We start from the raw sequence: 23,706 nt of genomic DNA, 5'->3' as shown, positions 1-23,706 counted from the left end.
ATTAGCAGCACTTCAAATTTATTTCTTTAATCTGTTTGGAATTCAAGTAGGGACATGCTGGCAAGGAACAGAGAAGGAGATGGGTAGAATGGAGGTTATCTGAAAATAAAAAGAGAAGGCTTTTGATTTCAGTTGTCCTTCTGAGACTGTTTTCAGTCTTGTACTCCACAGGAGAAGCAAAAGTTCTGGTTTGGGCCCTCCCTCCTTGGGAATAATATTTTGGAGAACTTTTTAAATTGTTTATTTCACTACCTCTTAAAAGAGGAAGAAGTTGAGAAATTCATTTAAAAATTTTATAGTCATCTGAATTAAACTAAATGGCTTAATTCAAGTAGTGTTTTATTTTCAAATATCATAGTGGATTTAGTCTATGTTAAAAACAGAGAGAAAAAAGCTGGACCAAACTTTCGTGTTAATTTCTCTAACGTTAGGTCAGCTGTAAGAAAGTTTGTTGCTGCTAATCTTTTATATTTTGGGGACTTGTTAAAGTAGAAAAAGAAATCACAGCTTCATATGTTCTTGAGTACATTTGTTTTCTACTACGCTTTGTAAAACAATGTAGTTATGGGTTTTTTTTGAGCTTTTACAATTTTTCAGAAGAGCCAAAAAGAAGAGAGCCTTCAGCTTTTCAATTATTACCTACCAAACTCCCATAAAACTTGGTATGATATTTATGATAAAAAAGGCAAGTTAGTTTGTAGATCACATGCAAGAAAAGGGAGTATTTTGATAGAACAAAGCATGGATTAAGAGATCACAGAAGGCTTGTTGCAATCTGTCAATTTTTTATTTTGGCATATTTGGAGAAGGCTGACTGATTAAACTTCAGCAAATCATCCCTGTTTTCCTGTGTAAAATATTTTTGAAACTTTTTTTGACCCATTACTCTTTTCCCAAACCCAAATGGTCAAACTGTCCCAAGCTGATATGCTTTAAGAAATGTGTAATAATGAGCATTGTGAATTTTCCGGTGTTTCCGCTTAACCTTCAGAAATCTATAGCAAAAGATCCATTTGGGCTGCAGATAATATACAAAGCTCAGGGGAGGCCCTCCTCTGCTTTAAAGGCTGGTCACATCCAAGCACCTTACATTCTGCATTTGACAATGATTGCTAATGGGCTATTCAACTAAAGTATTTGCTTGTTCACAGGGAACAGGGCATGATAAATGTCCAGCAAGCTTGCAGCCTCCTTCAGCCTTTCAAATGCAGACTGGTGCATATTTATGGAAGGCAAATGACAAAAGAAGCAGTTGAATTACTCTGGCCTTATGCTTTCTGTAGGAACAAGGGTTAAAGTGATTAAAGAAATAATGCAAAAACCTATGTCATTTGTTTGCTAACCATTATCCAACATTTAGCTTTGGAACCTACCTGTCATGTCTCATTTCTGAAATGTTGCAGATAAAGCTATGTACATTGTGATACATCAAGAAGAGGCAATGATTTATATAGTGTTTCTCTATGCAGTAGTTGTCAAGTATGTTTCTTCACACTGTTCATTTTAGAAATCAGCCATGGATGTGCATTGCACTTACTTGTATATCTTTGTTCTGATGAGGGCTTGCATTGCACTGAAGTCTGCAGCTGGAGGAATGCATTATCTCTTTGCAAGGAATTTTCACAATGCAGAGAAGAAGCCGTAGTAGATTGATAAGCTACACGATTTCTTTCTTGAAGCACACTCTAAGGCAGATGGTGACGCAAGGAATAACTTCCTGTGTAGAGGTCAAACTATTTTTTTTTATGATGCTGAATATTCTGCTTATTTTATTCATATTTATTCATATTTTGATTTTCCTTCTGAAATTAGTAGATTAGTAGGAATCTAGCTTTTTGCAGCTATGAGTGTAAAAAGGTAAAGGTTTCCCTTGACATTAAGTCCAGTCGTGTCCGACTCTAGGGGGCAGTGCTCATCTCCGTTTCAAAGCCGAAGAGCCAGCGTTTGTCCGTAGACACTTCCGTGGTCATGTGGCCAGCATGACAGTCACAGAACTAGCTTTTTGCAGCTATGAGTGTACTACCACATTAATATATTTATTTCTAATTTTAGGATTTATATCTTAACTTTTCTCTGGGATCACAGTGCACATAGTGGGTTTTCCTCCAACTTGATTTCCTCCATGACTACAAACTCTGGGATAGATTGGGTAAGGAGATTGTTATTTCTCCAAAGGCATTCCCTGAGTTTCCTCCATTGAGAATAGACTTGATCCTAGTCCATACCACTTTTTGGCAATCCAAATATTTTGTGATAAACTGGATCCCAAATATGTATGGATGTATGGATGGATGTAACTGTTGCCCATTTTGAACATTAAACCGGAAGAGAATGTTGAAGTCCGATGAGTAGCAGAAGGCTATTAATACTGAACTAGCATGGGTGGGGTTAACTGTGTTGGGACATGTGTATGCATGCATCTTGATAACCTATCAGGTAAGCCCCAACATTTGGATTCTAATGAAACTAATGCTGCGAAAGATTCCCCTTTTTCCTCCCTCCTCTGATTGATGATCTTTCTAGAACACCAGAACTCTGCAGGATCTAACCAAATACCGTTTTAGCCCAAAATTCTGTTCCTGCAGTGGCCAGCCAAGTGTTTGTGGGAGTTCTAACAGCTAACAGAAAGGTGTTTTGACACATCTGAGGAAAGAGCCTTCTACAGTTGATGTGGGAACATGTGATAGGCTACAGCATGTCATTTCACTTGTGGAGTGATGGAAAATGTGGTATTTGTGCTCTGCATTAGATCTTTTTCAAATTACTTTTGTAAGACCATTAGATGTACATAGGAGGATGTACGTGCTTTGCCTGATGTGTGAAAGCACTTCAGGTTATCCATTCCATAAAAAGAAACACTATCGTTAACACATTATTTTATCATTTTTCCAAAGACATGTAATTTGGTCCTTAAGTCTACTCTCATTAAAATAATTGGAGCTAGATTAAGACTATTTTTTTTTAAGTTTGATCAACTCCTAAACTTTAGCATTTGCAAAGTAGCCAATCTTTCCAGGTCACTTTGTGGCTTTTAGGTACTGTAGACAATTCAGATACATAATTACACTTGGGTCATAGGAGAAAACACAACAGTTTATTTGCATTATAAAATAATAGGAAACACTACCTGTGTCTAGTGAGTTTCAGGCCAAAATAGTGGGATATGGGCTTAATTTAATTTTGCTTTTATTTCTGCAGTTTTTCTCCAAGCATATTTTGTTAGTCATCTAATCTCACTGGCTTTTCATAATGTGACATGAACAAAATAGGACCAGGTAAGCCTGCTATTGACATTAAACCATATTTTAGAGAAGGTATTCTGTGTTTGGTTCATACAGCCTTGCAGAAAGAAGGAACCATAAAGACTGACAGGGTAACTGTTCTGAATGCTTATAAAATACTTGATTAAAGCTAGAGAAATTGCAGAAGCAATGGATGAGAACAAGCCAGTCTCTACATCCTCTAGAATCATTCAGTGAGTGACATCACTATTGCTATTGCTTATTGGAATAATGAAAATCCCGTGGAAGTGGTTCCTTTTTTAATTTTTTCCTTTCTATACTTATACTTAACTTGGAATGAAAAAGCCAAATAATTTTAATGCTAACATTGATATCCTAAATTCTAGCTAATATTGATAGAATGTCTACTTTTTTCTTTATTTCCAATACTCAAAGTGATCTAAATAATAGAATGTCAAGAATTTTTAATTATATCATATAAATATCATAGCAGGGAGCCAGTTTGGTGTAGTGGTTAAGGCATCTCAGGCTAGAAACCAGGAGACCGTGAGTTCTAGTTCAGCCTTAGGCACAAAGTCAGCTTGGTGACCTTGGGCCAGCCACTTTCTCTCAGCCCTAGGAAGGAGGCAATGGCACATTGCTTCTGAAATCTTGCCAAGAAATCTGCAGGGACTTGTCCAGGCAGTCACCAGGAGTCAGGACTGACTCAAAGGCACCAAATAAAATTAAAAAATCTTAATAGTGAACTAACATAAACTATCAATATTTATAACAACACAGTAAAAAGGAAAAAAAAATCGTGTGGAAGTAATAGGGTTAGGGGCAAGAAAAAAATACCAGTCAATTTGAGTTGTGCTCAGCTAACTATATTTCTCCTCTGAGTTAGAAATATACGATCATTTGCCATTTTGTGAAAATTTTGCCAGGTTCTAGCCATTATATACACTGCACCCCATGTTATAGATGAAAGAATGTATTTTGGCACTTTTTGACAACAGAGATCCAGCAAAATCTCATACATGGAAAATGAGCTGGGTGAGTCCTGTGGCTCAGGGACTATTGTAATCATTTTAGATGGGGTTAGGCATATCTGTGTAATACGTACTGCTTTTGGCTTTCCCATCACTTTTGACCCACACTGATTTGAGCCAGCTATGCCATTTCCTCCAGCAGCATGTTATTTTTTAGTTTTTTTAAAAAAAAATGGCAGGTGTATTGAGAGGTTGAAAGGAAGAGCTCTGGGGGAGGCAGGTCTTTTCTGTCATGTGTCCCTTAAGCTAACTTCTCACTGCCAGGTACAGTGAAGAGTGTCATTGCCATCCTATATTGAAATAAGCTTCACCTGCCATTCTGGGTCACTTCTGCATATAGACCTTCCTTTAAACAGCCTAGCCTGGAAGTAGCTCACTATCCTATTCAGAGTACCACAGCATCTGAAGCAGTCCTCAACTGGTATGTGATAGTCTCATTGACTTCCCCAAAAAACATTCAGCTCCAGTCCAGCCCATTTTCTGGCAAGCTAGTATCTCCACTTTTAATTTTTAAATTTTTTTATGCTTCTCTGGGTTTTTCATGTGTGAGAAGTCAGATTTAAAAAATCCAGCTGGAGAGTGATGTATGCGGACCTGCACATTGCTGCGTTGCTGACTCTCAGATGGGTTATCCAATAGGGCCACCTGTACTGGTGCTTGCCGTTTGCTGTAGTGGGGCCCAAACAGCAGTTCATTTGTATGCTTGACTGGGTACAAGTGTCATTTAAAGTTAAGAGCATCTTGTCTCGGGGGAGGGGGGTCTTCTGTCCTTTCACATTTTCTGTCCACCCTTCATTTGTTTTCTTCATGCTTAATTAATTTTCAGTTTTATTCCAGGAGCAGTTTGGTTTAACTATCCTGTAGTGCTTAACCTTTGGTGCTTTTCCTGTTTTTTTTTTTTTCTTTCCTCATGACAATTTTAGATTTCATTGGTGAATCGAGGAGGGAAAATCAGTTTGCTGGCAAGGACACAAAGTTCTGTAAGAGAGATTTGTTAAGAAACAGATGTGCCCATGTAATGATTGCCTAAACCCAAATACTCAGTCTCACAAGCTCGGGCTTAAAGATAACTGATTTATTAAAGGAATAGTATGCAAATACAGAGAAAGCTGAGAATGAGCAAAAGCGCGCCAAATACAAACTAAATACCCTCGCTTCAAACCCAATCCCGCCCCTCGCCCCACCATAGCAACCACCCCCTCCCAGGTGTTGGCAACCGTCACACATCGGCCTGGGAAAGTAACCTTGAAGACATGTCATAACCCAAACATACATTCCTGCAGAACAGCAAGGAGATTACAGCCTGGCACGGCTGAAATTCCCCTCCCCGCAAATGACAGACACGGAACAGGAGAGTGACATGTGAAACGTTACGATGTATTCAAACCATTGGAACGATGAACATGACATATCGCCCCCCTTAAAGAAACTAAACTAAGCAGCAAGTTCATGCGGCTAGGCAAAATAGAGACGGGCTAAGTGATTTTACAGTGTGGGACACGCATCAGCACCTATACATAGGAAGACACGCATCAAAGAATCCACATGTGAAACGTTCCCATTCATCTCTACACAAGATCTAAGCATTGGCATGAAAATTTTCACGATGCAGATATTAGCATTGAACATTGCGATCATGACAAAACGCAAGGAACAGGTTACAGTGGTTAAACAGCATATAAATGCAAAAGGCTAAACAGCATGAGAATGCTAAAGCAAACCACAGAGCCCCGCCCCTCCACTCAGTCCGGAGGGACATGCTTCCAGCAAACAAAGCCCTGAAACCCACCCCTATCTCGCCCGAAATCCAGGATTTCTCGCTGATCGCCAGCCTCGCTCGGTGGGTCCACCTCCTCCGCCCTCAGTGCGATGAATGCGTCGCCTTCTTCCTCGGGCCCCAAGGCGGGCTGTCTCACCTCGGCCTCTCCGCTGCATCCCGCCCGACCGCCGCCGCTCTCCACGCAGCCCAGGCCCCTCGAGGCCGCACCCTTCTTGGCGCTGACACAGGCAGGAACGATGGCTCTCTCCTGCCGCGCTTGCATCCCGTGGAGCAGCGCCATCTCCAGCCACAGGAAGTTCCTCATCCAGTCCCGCTGCGCCTCCGAGCGCTCGCACCGCAGCTCGGCTTCGGTCAGCAGGAACACCCACCACTCCAACGAAAATGCCGATGTGCCGCCCTCCTTCGCCGGAACCATGCAGCCACGCCGCGTCCCAGCCTGGGCCATCAAGGATGCCAGCCACTCCGGGGACCACACCGGGGCGCCGCTCTCCACCTCCAAACCCATCCCCGACTCCGGAACATCGCTACCGGCCACCGCGCTGAGGTCGCTCCCCCGCGACTCTGCCCGTTGCGGCCTGACCCGCCGATCAGCGAATTCCACCTCCGGAAACGTGGGGTATTGGGGTCTCCAGGTGGCATGAGCTAGCCCCGACCGAGCTTCCGCCACGCCGTCCCCGCTGGAGCGCTGTTGCGCCCCGATTCGTCCATCCATTGTTAAAGTCATCGCTAGCTCTCCCCTTCACCAAAGGCTTGGATGGGGGCTAGCGGAAAATTTCATTATGATTCTCAGCTTTATGTAATGATTGCCTAAACCCAAATACTCAGTCTCACAAGCTCGGGCTTAAAGATAACTGATTTATTAAAGGAATAGTATGCAAATACAGAGAAAGCTGAGAATGAGCAAAAGCGCGCCAAATACAAACTAAATACCCTCGCTTCAAACCCAATCCCGCCCCTCGCCCCACCATAGCAACCACCCCCTCCCAGGTGTTGGCAACCGTCACACATCGGCCTGGGAAAGTAACCTTGAAGACATGTCATAACCCAAACATACATTCCTGCAGAACAGCAAGGAGATTACAGCCTGGCACGGCTGAAATTCCCCTCCCCGCAAATGACAGACACGGAACAGGAGAGTGACATGTGAAACGTTACGATGTATTCAAACCATTGGAACGATGAACATGACAGCCCATGATTTCTGTTACTTTAGGATCTACAAAATTAGTGTCACTCTCATGATTTTCTTAAAGCATATGTTACTTGCGGTGATTAAAGTAATGGATTTGTAACCATTGCTGTGATCTTGATTTTTTGTAAACTAGTGCTAATAACACACATCATTACAGCTTAGGTCTTTTACTAATATGCATCTAGTGGAAGAAGGCTTGGTTATACTTCGTGAAATCTTTTAGTAGCCTAGCTTGGGTGGAATAAGAATGTGATATATAATGGTGCAGCCCTGAACATGTCTATGCAAAAGTAAGCCCCACTGAGTTTAGAGAGGTTTTCTTCAAGAAAATACATAGAGGATTTTGGCTTAGTTTTTGATAACCACAGAGTATCATGCATCTGTGGTGGTGACATTTGACATCTGAGCAGAACTACTTCATAGATTTTAAACATCAGTGATCAATATTAAAAGTATGCTTTGTAGGTGGCACATAATTGCTGGTTCCTGTTAAGTATACACATAATTTCAAATAAACTTTGCATTGAATATATGAAACAGCCACATGCAAGTCTTCAGATTGTTCCAGCGGTGTGGTTAGTTGTGTCATTGTCCAACACAATTCTATTTGTTTTTAACCCTAAGCCAGTTTGTTGCACATAATGGCATATTTTTGTTTTTACAAAATTATATGTAATTTTGTGGCATCTTGCAGACTGTTTAATACTTTTTACTCTGAATTTGTAGTGAATTAAGTAATTAGATCTGAATCAGGGATTTTGACTGTTCATAGACAAACTCTGTATGGCAATAGAATGATTTGAAGGTATTGGAAATATCTATTTCAGAGATAACAATAGGCTGTACATTTGGTTGGCTTGTTTTTGGCGTAGCGTGATCTGTGCATGCATCTCCAGAAAGAAGAATTCATGCATTGTACAAATTAAAAAGAAACACACACACATTATGGTTTAGTGTTATGTGTAAAACAAGGTTACATCTAAAATACATAAAATGGAGTTTATGCTGATTCAGGCATTTTTTATACATTGTTTACTCCTGTCCAGATCATGTATGGTAATTTTATTTGCATTAAACAATGCTAAATTCAGTATTAAAGGTACCTTGCAATATACAGTATATCCTGGTGGTATGCTTGTTTGCTGTTTGGATGTTGGACCTATTCACAAGGGTCCTGGTTTGCTGGCCAGGGTGGTAAGTGCAAATTCAATTTCAAAAGGAGAAGGAATGGCTTTGAATAGGGCTGGCAGATAGAGAGAGAGAGAGAGAGAGAGAGAGATAGCCAGGGTGAAGAAATAACTGATGTATTACATCTCAGCTTGAAAACAGCATGTTTTTGAAAGCTTCTGTATCTCTGTGATTTTCTTACAAACTTCCATCAAAGAATAACAAAACTAGAATTTCCTGTATTATAAGATGCAGTTGTGGGTCTGACATTCCAGGCAATGACAAGATTGTCACCACCCTTTCTGAACTTGGAGTAAAAAAACCACAAGGGCTGACAAATTGTAATTAAGAGGAGCCTCAAATTTTAGACTGCCATCTTACTCTTAAATCCCTTTGTTAGTCAGAATGTAAGCATCTTTGATAGCTCAGAAATGGAAAAATTATTTCTGTGTTGACTCTGCTAGCTTTGCTTATGAGTTGCCATGCCTGTTAATAAAGCTAACTAGCTGGTTTTTGCTATCTTAGCCAGGGTTGAAATTTCAGATTCTGACTATTTTTTTTTCTCTTGCATCCTTTCAGAGAAAGAATGTTTATTAGTACTGTACTGCACAGTTCAGCAAAACTTTCCATATCAAGTAGATCTTTCCCCCCTGGCAATCACGTTAAAAAAAATTGGAAAAATGATTACCTTTTAAAACAGAAATAACGTTAGTGCTGTATAGTTTGAACACACAGGCTTGCCTCTTTAATACAATATCAGACTCTTCCATTTTGTGGCAGCAGAACTGAAAACTAGATTTGATATCAAAGGGAGTTGGCTTTCATTTCAGTGAAGGTTCAATTGCACATTGCTGAGGGCAGTGAAATTTAATATTATTGTGACTTGTTTAGTAATTTTAAGATGACAGGGAAATGGATTAAGTTTAAATGTAAAGGTGCCCAGCACATACAGGCTTTGTTCAGTGGAGCCTGAGGTTCCTTTGGAAGAGAGAAAGTACCTTCCTTGCCCTTATCAGTATGGTATGTTTGTAAACAGTGTGCCACAAGGGAAGGTTTATGGCTTGGAAAAGAAAGGAAAAAAAAGGAAGAGCAGCGGAATGCAGGAATACAGTATCGCCATGCATCATTATGCATAAATTACGGTGCTGCTGCAATTTAGAGCAGCTGAACTAGTTTTTGTCTCAAAGGCAGCAGGGCCTCTGAATTCATTTTTGCTACTTTCTTTTGGCATGGCATTGTATGAAAGGCATGGCTTGAAAAATAATTGTGCGTATTTAAGTCCCTGCTATGTCTATCCTATAGTGGCCTTTGGCAGATAATCTCTCGGCTCCTGCTCTCTTTCCTTGTAACCATAGCAAACTAATTTAAATGGCAGTATATTTTGCCTTGTACATCTAAAAACGAAGGATATTCTAAAATAACAGAAAAGATTCCTCCCAAGTGCGGATTTGCCTGCAGAACAGTAAGAAAGTTTTGGTTTAACCCTGCATATACTTATTCAAAAGCTGTTTGTTTAACTTGCTTTGTCATCCTATTTGCTAACATATTCAGTGATGTAAGGCTATAAAATACAGCTTAGATTGTTTTGCCCTTCTGTAAATCTTCACCTCTGCGGTAGTCATCTGCTGTCTCACCGGGATTCACAATTGCATGTTCATGCTCAGACTTGTTCTAATGTTGAAGTGCAAAAGGGGGCAGTAAAGTGCTACCCAGAAAATCCTATCTTTGTGAAGAACATTAAAAAAAACAACACATGTGGATTCTCATTTTACTCTTGATTTGTTATTTCAATTACTGATTAATTTGTTATTTTGGGCAACTCTTCTCCTGCATTTAGTGGCATTAAAAATGCCTATGTGTTTTGTGCATGTAAAAAAGTGTAAGAACTACCATTTTAATGATAAACACTGAACTGAATGTGATTTTGTTTTCTGTGTCGCCCAGCCCAGCATGCAATTTCCCCCACATTTTTCTTGGAAATGCTCAGAATTCTTCTATACATTCTAAAAGTAAAGTGCTTTTTCAAAGAACCTAATTCAGTCACAGCTCCGTTGCCTTCTCTATTAACAGCCTATTCCTATGAAAACACAGGGTGCACTTAAAAGAGAAAAAGAGAGAACTTTGAGGCTGAGGATTGAGATCTGGAGAAGTAAATGTGGAGTGAGGTTATGGGGTCAACAGTTGGGCTCTTGCCAAGAGGTACAGGCATGATTCATCCAGAAGTAGTTGGAATAAGTATCTAATTTCCCTGTATCTGTAGACAGCTTCATTCTCTCCTAGTAGTTCCATAGCCATTCATAATCCATTTCTTAGAGACAGGCCTCTAATTTTACTATTGATACATTGCGTATTCCTGAAGACCAGTTATCATGTGTTAAATAGTATTTCAGTGGATTTAAGCTTTTTCCTTCATATTGGAGCTTCTCATGATAGTAAGGGTGCAGCGTAGGTAGCAAGTTTCATAGCTAGAAATATTTCCAGAATGATAACAACAAACTACAATAGAAAATCTGTCTGTCTGTCTGCATTTTATACTGGGGTGTGTGTGTGTGTATGTATGTATACACACACACACATATAAGAAACTGCCACATACTGGCTGCTTCCTTGTGTAACCAAAGTTGAATCAGTAAATGGATTAAAATTTTCCATATGTACTTATGATACAGTTATGAATTTTTTTAAATCTTGGATTGAATATATATGTAGTAGGGTGTTTTTTTTTTACTTTTTATTCATTATTCTAGACCTAGGATCCTTAATCTGACATTGTGGGTAACAGTGGGAATCTCCCTTGGGAATTGTGAAACTCTTGCTCCATCCAAGTTTATACATTTTTAGGCAACATTTTAATCTGAAGAAAATAGAGAGCTATCATTTTGCAGAGTGAACCATCTGTTTCAAGCATCATCTTGATTTGCAAGAACGTCCCTGAGTGCGTTCTCTTAGCGAATATAAATGGTGGGTGGCTGCAGCTCAGTACTTTGTTTAGAAGTTAGCCACCAGTTACGAAAAGAAGACAAAAATGGGAAGCAGAGGTCTAGTTAATGTCCATGGAGGGAAGCTAGAGGAGGTAGTGTGTTTTTGAGACTAGTACTATTCCTCCAGATGCCATTTTGTGAATGGGCAAGCCCTTTCTCCATGGCAGACATTTTGTGAGAGCACTCATGACATGCCATCAAATTTCCAGATGTGCTCAACTGATGCCCAAAAGATGGAGGCCGTTGTTCTAGGCTTTATAAATATTCCTGCAATTTGTACTTGTAACATGTCTAAATCAAGAAAACAAGTCCAAGTGCAAAATTTAGCTTCTCATCTCAAGTATACAAAGGAAATGGAAATGTTTGAGAAGCCTGCATGTTCCTCTGTATAATCTCCTCATCAGTTGAAGGGAATGGAGTGTATAAAAGGGATTAAGGACCTCAGTGTTACAAAATGAAAGTCAGTTAAGCTTGTCTAGAAGCTGTTGTCTTGTTGGAATCCTCAGTAATGACAATTACTCTCAGAGCAGCAGACCGATCCTGTCCTGTGTCAACTAGACTTCTCTATCGATAGACCCTGTTGTGAATTACACCGATGCAGTTATATTCTGAAAATGTAACATAGTCAAGGGAAGTGCATTTTTTGCAATCTGGTTTTGGTTTACATGTTTCCCACTCAGGAGAGGTCTTCAGCATGTTGTTTAAAGCTGTACTCTAACAAATGAACACATGCTTGTTGTCATATTTGTATCTTCAGAGGAAATAATTTACTAGATCTGATTCTGCTCAAATTGAATGATTAAAAAATGTTAACGTCTGCTTCCGTAGAAATAAAATTCCATACAAGTATGATAGTACATATAAGTATTCTATATACAATAAGATGAAAATGACAGGTAGTAAAACAAGCTGCATCAAGAAGCACAGCAGTAAAAAGAACGTTCTTGAGAAGAATACATTATCTGTGTGATTGGTCTGATATGTTTTGATCAAATCAGATAAAGCTACAAATTAGAACAATATTTGGAGGAATACCCGCTCTGTGTATATCTGTGTTTCCCAACCTTGGCATCTTTAAGAAAGGTGGACTTCAAGTGCCAGACGTTGGGAAGCACTGGTCTAGACATTCAGTGAACATAAGGAGGAATGGGATTTCCCTGCTAGTCTTGTTCACAGTGATGTGGTTCCTTGGCAGTCATGCTCTTAGCCTAGAGCATTGTTTCTCAACCTTGACAACTTTAAGATGTGTGGACATCAACTCCCAGAATTCCCCAGCCAGCATGAAGTTGAAGTCCACATATCTTAAAATAGCCAAGGCTGAGAAACACTGGCCTAGAGGTTTGTTCTTAATATCTGATATATGGGAGGCACAGATATAACCAACAGACGCAGTCTCCCATATCCTTTTCTGTAAAAATCACATAGATACCCTGTAACAAGGAAGCATAAGTTGGAGCCTACTTTGAAAATAAGTTTTAAAATGAAAATAGTGATGTATTGAGTATTCATATAGTTTTCAAATTTGAAATGTCACTGTTTGGACTCTTTGTTGTTTTTTTCAGGAATAATGGGGTGCCGTAGAAAAGTAAAAATAAGCCCATAGATTTCTTTCTGGAGTTTGTGTATTTCATGTTCAAGTTGTTTGTCCCAGTATTTCAGTACAAAAGCTGGATATGCTTTGGCAAAAGGTGCCATCAGGCTGTGCCTCTTGGCTGTTGGACGGGATCCTAGTAACCATATGCAGTTCCATATTTTCTGTTGCAGCAGCTACAAGTAAGGCGAATAAAAACAAATAAAGGGAGATTAGACCCATTTTGTTCATCAACCCCATCTGATTCTGTATATCAGCCTTAAAAGTAATACATTCTCTGTCTGCCTCACTTTACATATATATTCATCTTACACTTGTTTGTGCCCCTCTGCTTAATTTATATGGTTTCTTACTTGAATAAAAATCTGCAGTGGGGTGAACAATAAGTCAACTGTGAGTCACTTTTTATAGCTCCCAGTTTCACATGCAGATGATGGTACTTTTTATCTCATACCTTTGCTGTCTGATATACCCAACTGCTATAGACCTACTTAGCTTATCCCTGCTGCAAAACTTCACACTGCACTTTTTTTGGAGACCATGCCCTTGAAAAGTTTGGCACCAAGTATGGGATTCAGGAAGTGTTTGATCTAGTCTGTAAGTTATATATCTGTTTTAATTAGCTGGAACATTGCCACCTCATGTACCTCTTTCAAAACAGGTGGACAACTTGATTGGTTATGAGCAGATGAAATGCTGTAAAATGTTTGTAGTTTGCCTCCTTCTGCTGAAGGATTATGTAAATGGAATATAGCAGCTGTAACTGTGTAGATACAACCTTTCAGGTTTTTTATCTTTCTGATGCATGACTAAAGTAAAATTTATGACAAATCTCTACCTGCAGTAATCTGAGTTATTGTGGTCTACAAAATCTGCATGTCTGGATGAAATTTGTCCCTATGAGCCTGCCTTGGGGATGCATGAAATAAAACAGCATCGGAGCTGGAGAACTTGTTTCCTATCCATTATTTTATACTTTTGATCATACAAGTGTCTGCTGGGGGGAGTCCTTAATATAAACTGCTGAAAAAGGCTATTAGTTAAGAAGCCAATTTCTCAGTCTTCAGCAACATTTTATTTTACAGTAAGATAACTGCCATGACAAGTTTAGATTAGGAGGCATTTAGCCTCAGTATTAATACTAGGGTTCAGTTTGGTCTAGTGGTTAAGGCTCCAGGCTAGAAACCAGGAGTCCGTGAGTTCTAGTCCCGCCTTAGGCCTGAAAACCAGCTGGGTGACCTTGGGCCAGTCACTCTCAGCCCAACTCACCTCACAGGGTGGTTGTTGTGGGGAAAATAGGAGGAGGAAGGAGTATTAGGTATGTTCCTTGCCTTGAGTTATTTATAAAAATAATTAAGGCAGAATAAAAATTTAATTAATTAATTGATTGATTGATTAATTAATTAATTATTGATATTAGAACCTGCACCCGCAGATCTAAAGATACTAACTGGAACTCATGCAACTTAGGCAGAAAGGAAAGATCACAGTGGCCTTTCTTGCTTAAAAAGAGTGTACTTAGTTTGGAGCTAAATCAATATTGCAAGAAATTATTTTCATTTTAAAATATAAATTTTGTTAGGGTTCTACGTTAAAATAAATGGAATTGTTTGAATAGTGAATGGCCAGTTTTAAGTAATTTGAAATATTTCATGTGTCCAAACCAGGAACACTTAACAGGTTATTGGTGCAGGTTCTAGTTTTAATGAAAGGTAAAGCTTTACTTGTTCTTCCTTTCATGTTTCAAAAAGATGAGCTGAAGCCTTGCTAAGGGATAATAAAATGGTGTAATAAAAGAAGGTCAGATGTACAGTATATCCAGTGCCTGGAAGTGCAGCTGCTGTGGGTTCCCAGTCTCTCCATATGGCAGACTAGGAGAGAGGTGAAGCCGCTACCTCAGCGGAAATTGTTATCTATAATATAATGAACAGTGACTCCAAATACCGATAATACTGGATAAGTTGGATATATAATTTTGGAGGGTTTTTTTTAGCATCACTAAAAATGTGCTTTCTAGGATAGTTTCTCCTTTTACATCATGAATTCTTACAAGAGTGCTGGCAGCAGCATTCTCCAATCTTTCCTGTGCCCATCAGCATTTCCTTTTTAACTTGCAGGATGTTTTCATAATTCTGCTGTTTCTTTTCATTGTTAAAAATTAAGTATGGGAAGGGAAATTTTTGACTTTTGTAGCAAGGCTTCACCAGAATTGGGTTTCTCCTATTGTTACTTTTGTAGCCTGGGTTGTCTTAACAACTGTTTTTGTTGCTATCCTCAGTTTTTGTGTTTTTTTTGAAGGGTGTGATAATTACTTCTCTTTATCAGATGAATGACTTATACCTGTTTTTTTCTGATCCTTTTAGATTCCATCCTGGACAAGGACTAGTACTGTATCCAAAGATCGGAGATAAACTGGATATTATATGCCCAAAGGTGGACTCTAAAACTGGTGGTCAGTATGAGTACTATAAAGTCTATATGGTTGAGAAAGACCAAGCAGAGAGCTGCACTGTTAAAAAGGACAACACTCCTCTGCTCAACTGTGCCAAGCCTGATCAAGATGTTAAGTTTACCATCAAGTTTCAAGAGTTCAGCCCTAACCTCTGGGGTCTAGAATTTCAGAGAAACAAAGATTATTACATCATATGTAAGTGAACAATGACTTTGTTTCCTTTCCTTTTTGATCTTGCTGTTTCTTAATTTATTCGTTGTATTCAATCAAGTAAGAAGCTTAAAGGATTTATATTGTTTTCTTTGAAAGTATTTTCATGGCAGCTTATTATTAACTTCTTCCCTACTGTTTTTAGATCCTGCCTTATATTTCCAGGTTTTCAGAGAACTGATGTAGGCTGAGCTGGTGATGCTAGTAATGTAATTGATGAATACTTGAGTATCTTAACCTAGTTCTAAATAATATAAGGAAGAGGAAAACTCAGGCTAGAAATTAAAGTGCCGTATCCCATAGGTCATCTTTCTGATCTAACACATTTTCTCTAAATCCCATTTGCAATATTAAGACATCGGACTTTTGAGATGTAATGAGATATAATAAGATTCAGTCAACATTCGTTCAGTGGGAAACAACAATAATCCTGATTTATAACAGAATGACATTTTAACTCTTTCAGTGTGTTTGATGGTGTGTTTGATACACACAGATATATACTGTACAAGAGAAATAGTTCACAAAGTGAGGTAATAGTTTTGTACAGAAAAATTAAAATATAATTGGAGTAAAATTTATTTGTTGGTATTTTCATCAACAGTTTTGTTTTTTACTTACTTGGTTTTAAATGCTGGATATTTAATAAAAATGGAGTATGATTAGCTGGTATAGCGGTGGTGCCAGGAAAGAGGTGGAAGAATGGCTGAGAGAAAGCAGAGAAAGCTTATCTCATGTCGTGGGTGCTTTAAATTGGACGGAAAAAGAAGTTGGAGGCTCCTCCATTGCAAGAGACCAGAAGGCCAATAGGTGCAGTTGTTGCTCTGTCAATGGATCAGTGCTGTGTCCCAGCCATAAATGTGGGATACAGCTGAAAATAAATGAAATGATTTTATTAGGTCATTCTTATGTAAATAGGCATAGTATTATAGGCACAAAACATTATTTTTTTTAAAAAAATTGTCTTATTTCCTGACTCATCCCTGAAAAACGAAGTACAGCAAACACTCATCCTCTTATGTATATTCATTTAAAAATTGCAGAGAACAGAACTGGATTAAAATAAGTAGCAATAAAATTGGTAAATTCATTCATATGTATACTAACTATAATGAGGACAATATGCTAACTTCAATAAAATTCAAATGTGTATTGTTCAGAACAAATATGGTATGTTGAAAATGTAATTTGGTGCATGATGATCTGTTTTAAAATATGGCTGTTGTAATTTTAAATGAAGACTTCTCAGTGCCTACGACTTCTGAGAAAGAAGTGTATCAGTGAATTTTGTACTGCTAGAATGAAAAGTACAGAGTTGAAACTAGAGACGGTAGCCTGTGCACCTGGTGAAAAAGTACAACATAAACATGTCCCTCTGTGCTCAAATAGCTGTTATGAAATATTTCAGTTATCTAATGCTTTGGGGATTAATTCTCAGTAGTAGGCCAACTGTGACATAAATGGCACCATTTTAATTATGACTAGAGAGTTATGGACAAATCGAACTTATGGGAGACTGTCAGCTATGTCATCTGTGTCAGTAATACTCTGAGTAAATCCATAAGTAGGACTCATTTTCTTCATTTTTGTATAATTATTTCATTATGGCAATATGGTATAATAATTACATTTCCGGGAGGATTATAGCATTCTTTGGGGTTTAGAGAATTCCTATCTTTCAGCCTGGTGCCTTGGAAGTGGTATCAGACTTACTGTAATAGCTTAGGAAAAAAATTGGGAGTAAAAATGAAATGATAGGAGACTCCTCTTGATGGTGGATGGTGCCTTCAAGATCTTATTTCTGATCCCAAGTCAGTGTACAATTCCCTGAAGAACCCCAACAAAGAGCCTATTTATTTCATAAAAATCTGACCTCATGTTAATAGAGATACTTTGTTTCACATGAATTTGTAAATAAAAGCAATTTTTAAATTTGCCTATGAGAAATATCAAAAACCTGAATTCAGATATAAGATTCAGATACCTGCATGTGAACAAAGTGAAGTAAAAGTGGGAAAATCTGAGAAAAAGTAGCCAAGTTTCTTATCTCATGATCATTCTTGGAGAAGGATGATACAGCACAAAACAGAAAAGAAGAGACAGAGGGTAAATCCCAGAGTGAACAAGAATAAAAGTGCAAGGAACAGATTGCCTTCCTACCCTTTGCAGCTTTGCGAAGTAGAAATCAGTACTAGATTTACAGCAGTTGCGTCTGTCTCAATTGCTGTAACAAAATCTCCCGAGGCATGGTTAACTTAATCTGCAGCTCTATGTATTCTTTTTGGAAAGCAAATTTGATTACTTCTGAGTAGCCTTATAGAGGACCATATCCAGATATCTGTATCCATTGTAAGTATTTCTCAGTAACAACACCTGGCCAGGTTTTTATTTAAATGGTGTTAGGTTAGAGACAAGATACACTCTATTATCCAATTAATAATTCCTTCATGAAGACTCTTGTGATCCATTTTCACAACAGAAGAGAACTTAGCAGTAGGAAACAAATATAGGATTTAATCTTGGTTCCTAAAAGGATGATAAACTAAGATCAGAAAAGAAGTGACTTTTTCCTTGTCTTCAATTTTTTTTTGGCCAATCAAGATTCTGAAAATTTGACAACTTTTAAATCAGCTACGGATACTGTTAGAAGTGGTAGATAACCCTGAAACTGGTCGCCTTTGGTTGAACAGGGCTCACAACATGTTTAGTGACTTTCAAGCAGAAATGAGAATAGTGAAACCTTGTTCAGATTCCATTAGTCCTCGCTTAATGACCATTTGTTCAGCTACTGTTCGAACTGCCACCTTAGTGCCACAGTGCAAAGCCCCAGCCACCCTCGCCACCCTGCGTTCTGCTGGCCCAGCTGACTTTTGCTGTCTCCTTCCTCTTGCTGCTGACAAGGTGCTAATGACCATGCCAGGCCTTCTTCCCAAGGCCATGTGCGCCATTCTTTTGATGCTTCAGAAGGCTTCTGTGGCCTTCTGAAACCTTGTGGGAAGGCTGTGCCAGCCTTTCTCCAAGTCGCCTGTGCCATTCTCCAAAACTATGCCTTCTGAAGCATTGCGAGAATGGGACATGCAGTTTGGAGAATGGTGCATGCGGCCTCAGGAAGAAGGCCTTTGCACGGCCAGTGGCTGCTGGGGGTGGCAGGGCCTATGGAGTAAAGGGCAGCAGGGGCAGCTGGGACTTTGTGTTGGGGTGGCTGGCTGCAGCCCAGGCCTTGAGGTGGTATGCCTTGGCGGTGGTGGCACTGGCAGTGCTGGGGCTGAAGTTGAGGCCCAGAGGTGGTGATGGCCAGCTGAGACTGCTAAAGGCCCCAGACTTCTACTTCAGCCCCAGTGTTGCTGGCACTGCCAGCACTGTGCAGGGTGTCCAGAAGGGCAGAGATGGGGGTGGGGAGATAGGCAGGTAGAGAGAGTTGAAGAGGAAGAAGTTCCTTATCTTACTGAGGCTTGGGGCTGGGAAGGACCAAGCTGGGAATGGTTTGGATCGGGATGGGTCCTTGCCTAACGACCGGTGGGATTTGATTAATGATGGCAATGTAAACTGCTGGGATTTCACTAAGCGATGTGGTCACGTGACATCGCACTTTATGGCTGCATTGCTTAGTGACGGAAATTATTGTCCCAATTACTGTCGTTATCCAAGGACTACGTAATCTAAAACACACAGTTCACTATCCAGCATACAGATTTAACGATGTTACTTGCTTAAAAAATTACAAGAGAAATGCTAATTGAGAAAAAGATTAAAAGATGTGTTACAAATTTTATAACACAGGTGAGTCTATATCAGGCATTGTTTACTGTGACTTAGATTATGAGTACTGTATCTAATCTAAAATCTGAAGAAAGTCCATGCTTCAAAAGAATGGTAAAAGAAAGTTGCTACTTTTTAAAAAAGCCCACAAATCTCATATTTGCAAAATTGAATTTTCCATACTCAGATTGTCAAGAGCAGAATCTAGTTCAACTCCACTTTCAGCCATAAAAGCTTACTGGGAATAAGTATATGTGTAAATAATTTTATAGGTTATAAAAATATTTATTTATTTATTTATTTGATTTATTTGATTTCTATAGCCGCCCATCTCAGCGAATGACTCTGGGCGGCTTTCTCACATTAGTATAAATGAACATAGTAACATTTCCTTCTTATTTGGATGTTTCCATGTAGTTTCATGTTGACTGTTACACATTAGTCATTACTCTGTTGGATTTTCTAGTTGAGATTCCCAGCTGTGCCTTAAATGGATAAAACTCCATCTGTTTGACTCTAAGGGCAAATGAAAGTAAAGAAAAGCAGTTCAACCTGATCCTGAGTTTAAAAATGTAACCCCCCAGATGAATAATACTCAATGAAATAATTAAAAATCAAAATTCTACTACAAATTTATACACAATAGTATTAGCAAAATGTTTTGAATATGAACACTTTTGTTCCCTAACTCCAGCTATTTCTTTGCTTTTGTTTTGAAAGGCTGCCATTGTCTAGTTTTTTTAAAGCAATAAACTTTTAAAATGATAAACAGTGTGGGTTTGAGGCCATGGCATTCTTTTATTGTAGTACATAAATGCATATCTTATAAAGTAATATGTTGCTTGACCATAGGCAAAATAGGATCTTTGTATTCTCTCTTTCATCTTAAGTTATATTACACATACGCAAATTACTTTCAACTTCCCCTAGCGTAAAATGATACAGAAATTTTAATCACGGAGTCTTTTGAGAATCTCTCATTCTTAATTCAGCTAATTCAGTTCTGTTTGAATTAAATACACATCATCGACGTAAAATTACTGAAGGGGAAAATGATAAGGATTTTCAGGTTTTTTGTTTTAACATTGTGGGTAGAACTAATGGATGTAGAATCTGTTGGGAGTGCATTTTCCCAACCCACACGGGTCTTGTAAACTTACTAATATGGCTATTATAGAATGCCTTCATTCATATACATGCCATTACATAGGGAGTGCCATCAGTTGATCTCATTTAAAGTTAGACAGAAAGATACTCCAGCAGGGAATATGTAAGTACGACTTCTTATTCCCAAGGGTAGCAAATGAGAGAACAAGATGGCTGTACTTGTTAATAGGAGGGAGCTGGTGAGCCAAAGAAAAATCTTCTCCACAATGTATGGTAGATACTGAAGTACTCAGAAGCTAGATGACACTGCTTACAAGTGAAGATGAAGGATTTCAGAGTTGCTTAGAATTGCTTTTATTGTTTTATAATCCATAGTTGAATATTTCCAGCTAGTCTGTTTAATATTTCATGCCATCTCTGGTTCACACGTACATGCACACATAAACATAAAAGTTTTGACAATAAAATTCTACAAGGAAAGACTCATTTTTCTGCTTAAGGAGCTTTTATATATTCATTATGCTGATTACTATTACATCAGACTAAAATGCTTTAAACATAATAAATAACTTAAACCACTGGTTAGAAGGGCTTACATGTAGTGGTTTGATTTTATGTATATAAAGCATCTCTGTGACTTAAGTAGAACTACTCCCATGTGTAAAGTTAACTACTAGTGTAAAACTATGCAAAATTAGTGCCCTAAGGCTCTTTTCCTCCTGCAGTGGGATTTGAAGAATTCTCATTAAATCAGAGGAAGTCATTTGCATCCTATAGAAGAGTGGGCCCGTTAAAAAAGAGTCAGAATAAATTTAAATGAGTAACATAATACCTTTTGCAAGTGTTTAATTTTTTCCTATGTGGATATGATAAGCAAAAGGTACATAAAATATTTAATTGTAGAGTTGGAATAACAGAACCATAAACATATATTGTAAGGATAGTACAGGTTTCCACTTGCAGTTTTATACATAACTTTCCTCTGATCTTGTGCGAAAAGAAAAAAAAAACCTGAGTCTTTTATTTAGGATTTTTCAAACACTGTCATGAAGTTTGTTCTCTGTTATTTATATATCATGATACAAATGCAAAATCCATGTTTAATTAGAAGTAAATGGTGGGGGGGGGGGCTTGGAAATGCCTCAGAATTGAGTGTACAAGTCAAATTCTCTAGTTAGACTACAACATTCATTGTATGCATTACCACCTTCTATAAAGTAAATGTTGGCATCTGTGTAACTAAATGGTATCACACTTAAGGTGTGTCCATATAGCTTCATCTCCAATGTGAATAATACAATTCATCATAGGTGTCAATGATCCAGAGCGATGCGCAATGGTAAATGAGTAGCCACACATCCAGTATCACAATTTGTTTTTCCAGCATCAGTTGCTTGGGAGGAATGGAGAGACTGAATGCAAGCTTTATATTCTCCTCTAATAGTGAGTTGAATACTGATTGCAGCACCTCACAGTCTAGTTTTGGAAAATGATTTTTGTAAAGAGGGGTTCAAAAGATTCAGGGAGAATAACACTCATAGTACATAAGCTTTGGTTTTGGAAACTGCTGCTATCCCCATGTTGCTCTTGCTGCACTGGGGGAAGATCACCTGTATGTATTCTCAGTATTTATTGTATTGTGAATATAGATTGCCAGCTATATTCACTTCCACAGCAAAATGCCTACCTAAAACATATTAGAAAAATCAATTCAGAATGTACACTTAAGATGTGTTTATTTGCTTGTTGATTAAAATCAATATGGAGTATTCACATAGCTTGCATTAACAGTAGCCTTCATTAACTTTTAGAGTGTGTCTGGATTGTCACAGAGAAGTTTTTCTTGCATAGGACTTTTTTCTATTTACATGGAAGTTTTTGTTTCTTAATTTAGAGCTATGCAAAACATTTGAGTGGTAGTGTTGTCTGTGCATGGATAGCTTTTGGAGCTGCTCGGCAAGCATTGCCAAGAATGCAGCTGTTTTAAACCCTGGATCTCCATTCATGCAAAGGTGATTGGGAAAGTACAAAGCTTTTACTTTAATTTCAGGATATTAATATACAATTGGCCTGTCTTGTTTGCATTGTATGAAATAAATTTTGTTGAAATTCTTTTGTTAGGGTGAGGATTCAAAGCAATATTACAATCTGTGCCTTCAACATTGTCCAAATTTAAAGGATCGATCTTAATCTACCTAACTAATTAGGTGATTTTTACATGCTAAATTATTTTTACAGTAGACTATGGTCACAGGATCTAAATAGCTTTTTTTTTCATTGTTCAATAAAACAAACTTCTCTTTGTTCTGAAGTTAAAAGCAGGAGATGAAGGTATACTTTTATTGAAGTCAACATGTGGAAAGCGGCAGTATATTGTTATAGTAGACATTATCTCCCCTGAAAGAAACGTGGTTCATCTGTGGGACAAACCCTGTGTCACTTTGGTGAGGGTACTGATGGACTCTGTGCGGTCAGAGCGAATAACGTCATGTCCATTTAAGCCATTAGAGCGTGAGTCGCACATTTTTTGTCTGTAGTGTTATATTCTAAAATGTCACTAGGCATTAAATCAGTCAGTGGTGATGGCCTACCACCTAAAGATGAACCCTGCCTTCTGATGATGTTTTCCACTTCAGTGCCACTCTTACTGTAATTACTGGGTCATTAATATCATTGCCTGCAATTAGTGACAGCAGACTGCACAAGGAGTTAGCTATATATTTCTGCCTCCAGTAGGAACTTTTTCTTTTAGCCTTTTTCCAACAGCAAATTAAGCAGTAAACTATAGGAACATTGGGTAGATCTGTTAAGATTTAAGACAGCTTCCCCCAGAATAGAAAATTGGGCAGGAAAAAAACAGCTTACCTTGTTAGTGCAGCTTCAATGAATCTAAAAGTGACCTTCCTATTTTGGAGAAAAAGCTAGCCTTCGATTTAAGTAGACAAATACAGTTTTAAGAAAGCCAATTCTCTATCAACAAGCATGTATTTCTGTAATGATAGTACGAATAGCTTGACTATCTCATTTTATACAATTTATTCAACTGAATATTTTAAAGGGAAGGTCATAGAATAGGCCAGAAAAACGTTCTGCTGGTTTTCTGATATTTTCAAATGTTAGTATACATAATATTATATTTACTTAAAACTGTAGCTGGAAGTGAGGAGTTAAATTTTGAATTTATTGATTGATTG

General features: G+C 38.3%; 1 protein-coding gene across 2 annotated transcripts in view; it reads left to right on the top strand.

Annotated features, from left to right (window-relative positions):
* The window catches only part of EFNB2 (ephrin B2), a 49,924-nt gene that overhangs the window by 6,898 nt on the left and 19,320 nt on the right, over positions 1–23,706 (top strand). For both annotated transcript variants that reach the window (XM_063304833.1, XM_063304832.1), the window contains exon 2: positions 15,348–15,631. In XM_063304833.1, the coding sequence (XP_063160903.1) occupies positions 15,348–15,631 (284 nt within the window). The remainder of the gene's footprint in view (positions 1–15,347; positions 15,632–23,706) is intronic.

Source organism: Candoia aspera, chromosome 5, assembly GCF_035149785.1.
Source record: "Candoia aspera isolate rCanAsp1 chromosome 5, rCanAsp1.hap2, whole genome shotgun sequence".
Classification (NCBI taxonomy): domain Eukaryota; kingdom Metazoa; phylum Chordata; class Lepidosauria; order Squamata; family Boidae; genus Candoia; species Candoia aspera.
This window is presented reverse-complemented; position numbering and strand designations above follow the sequence as displayed.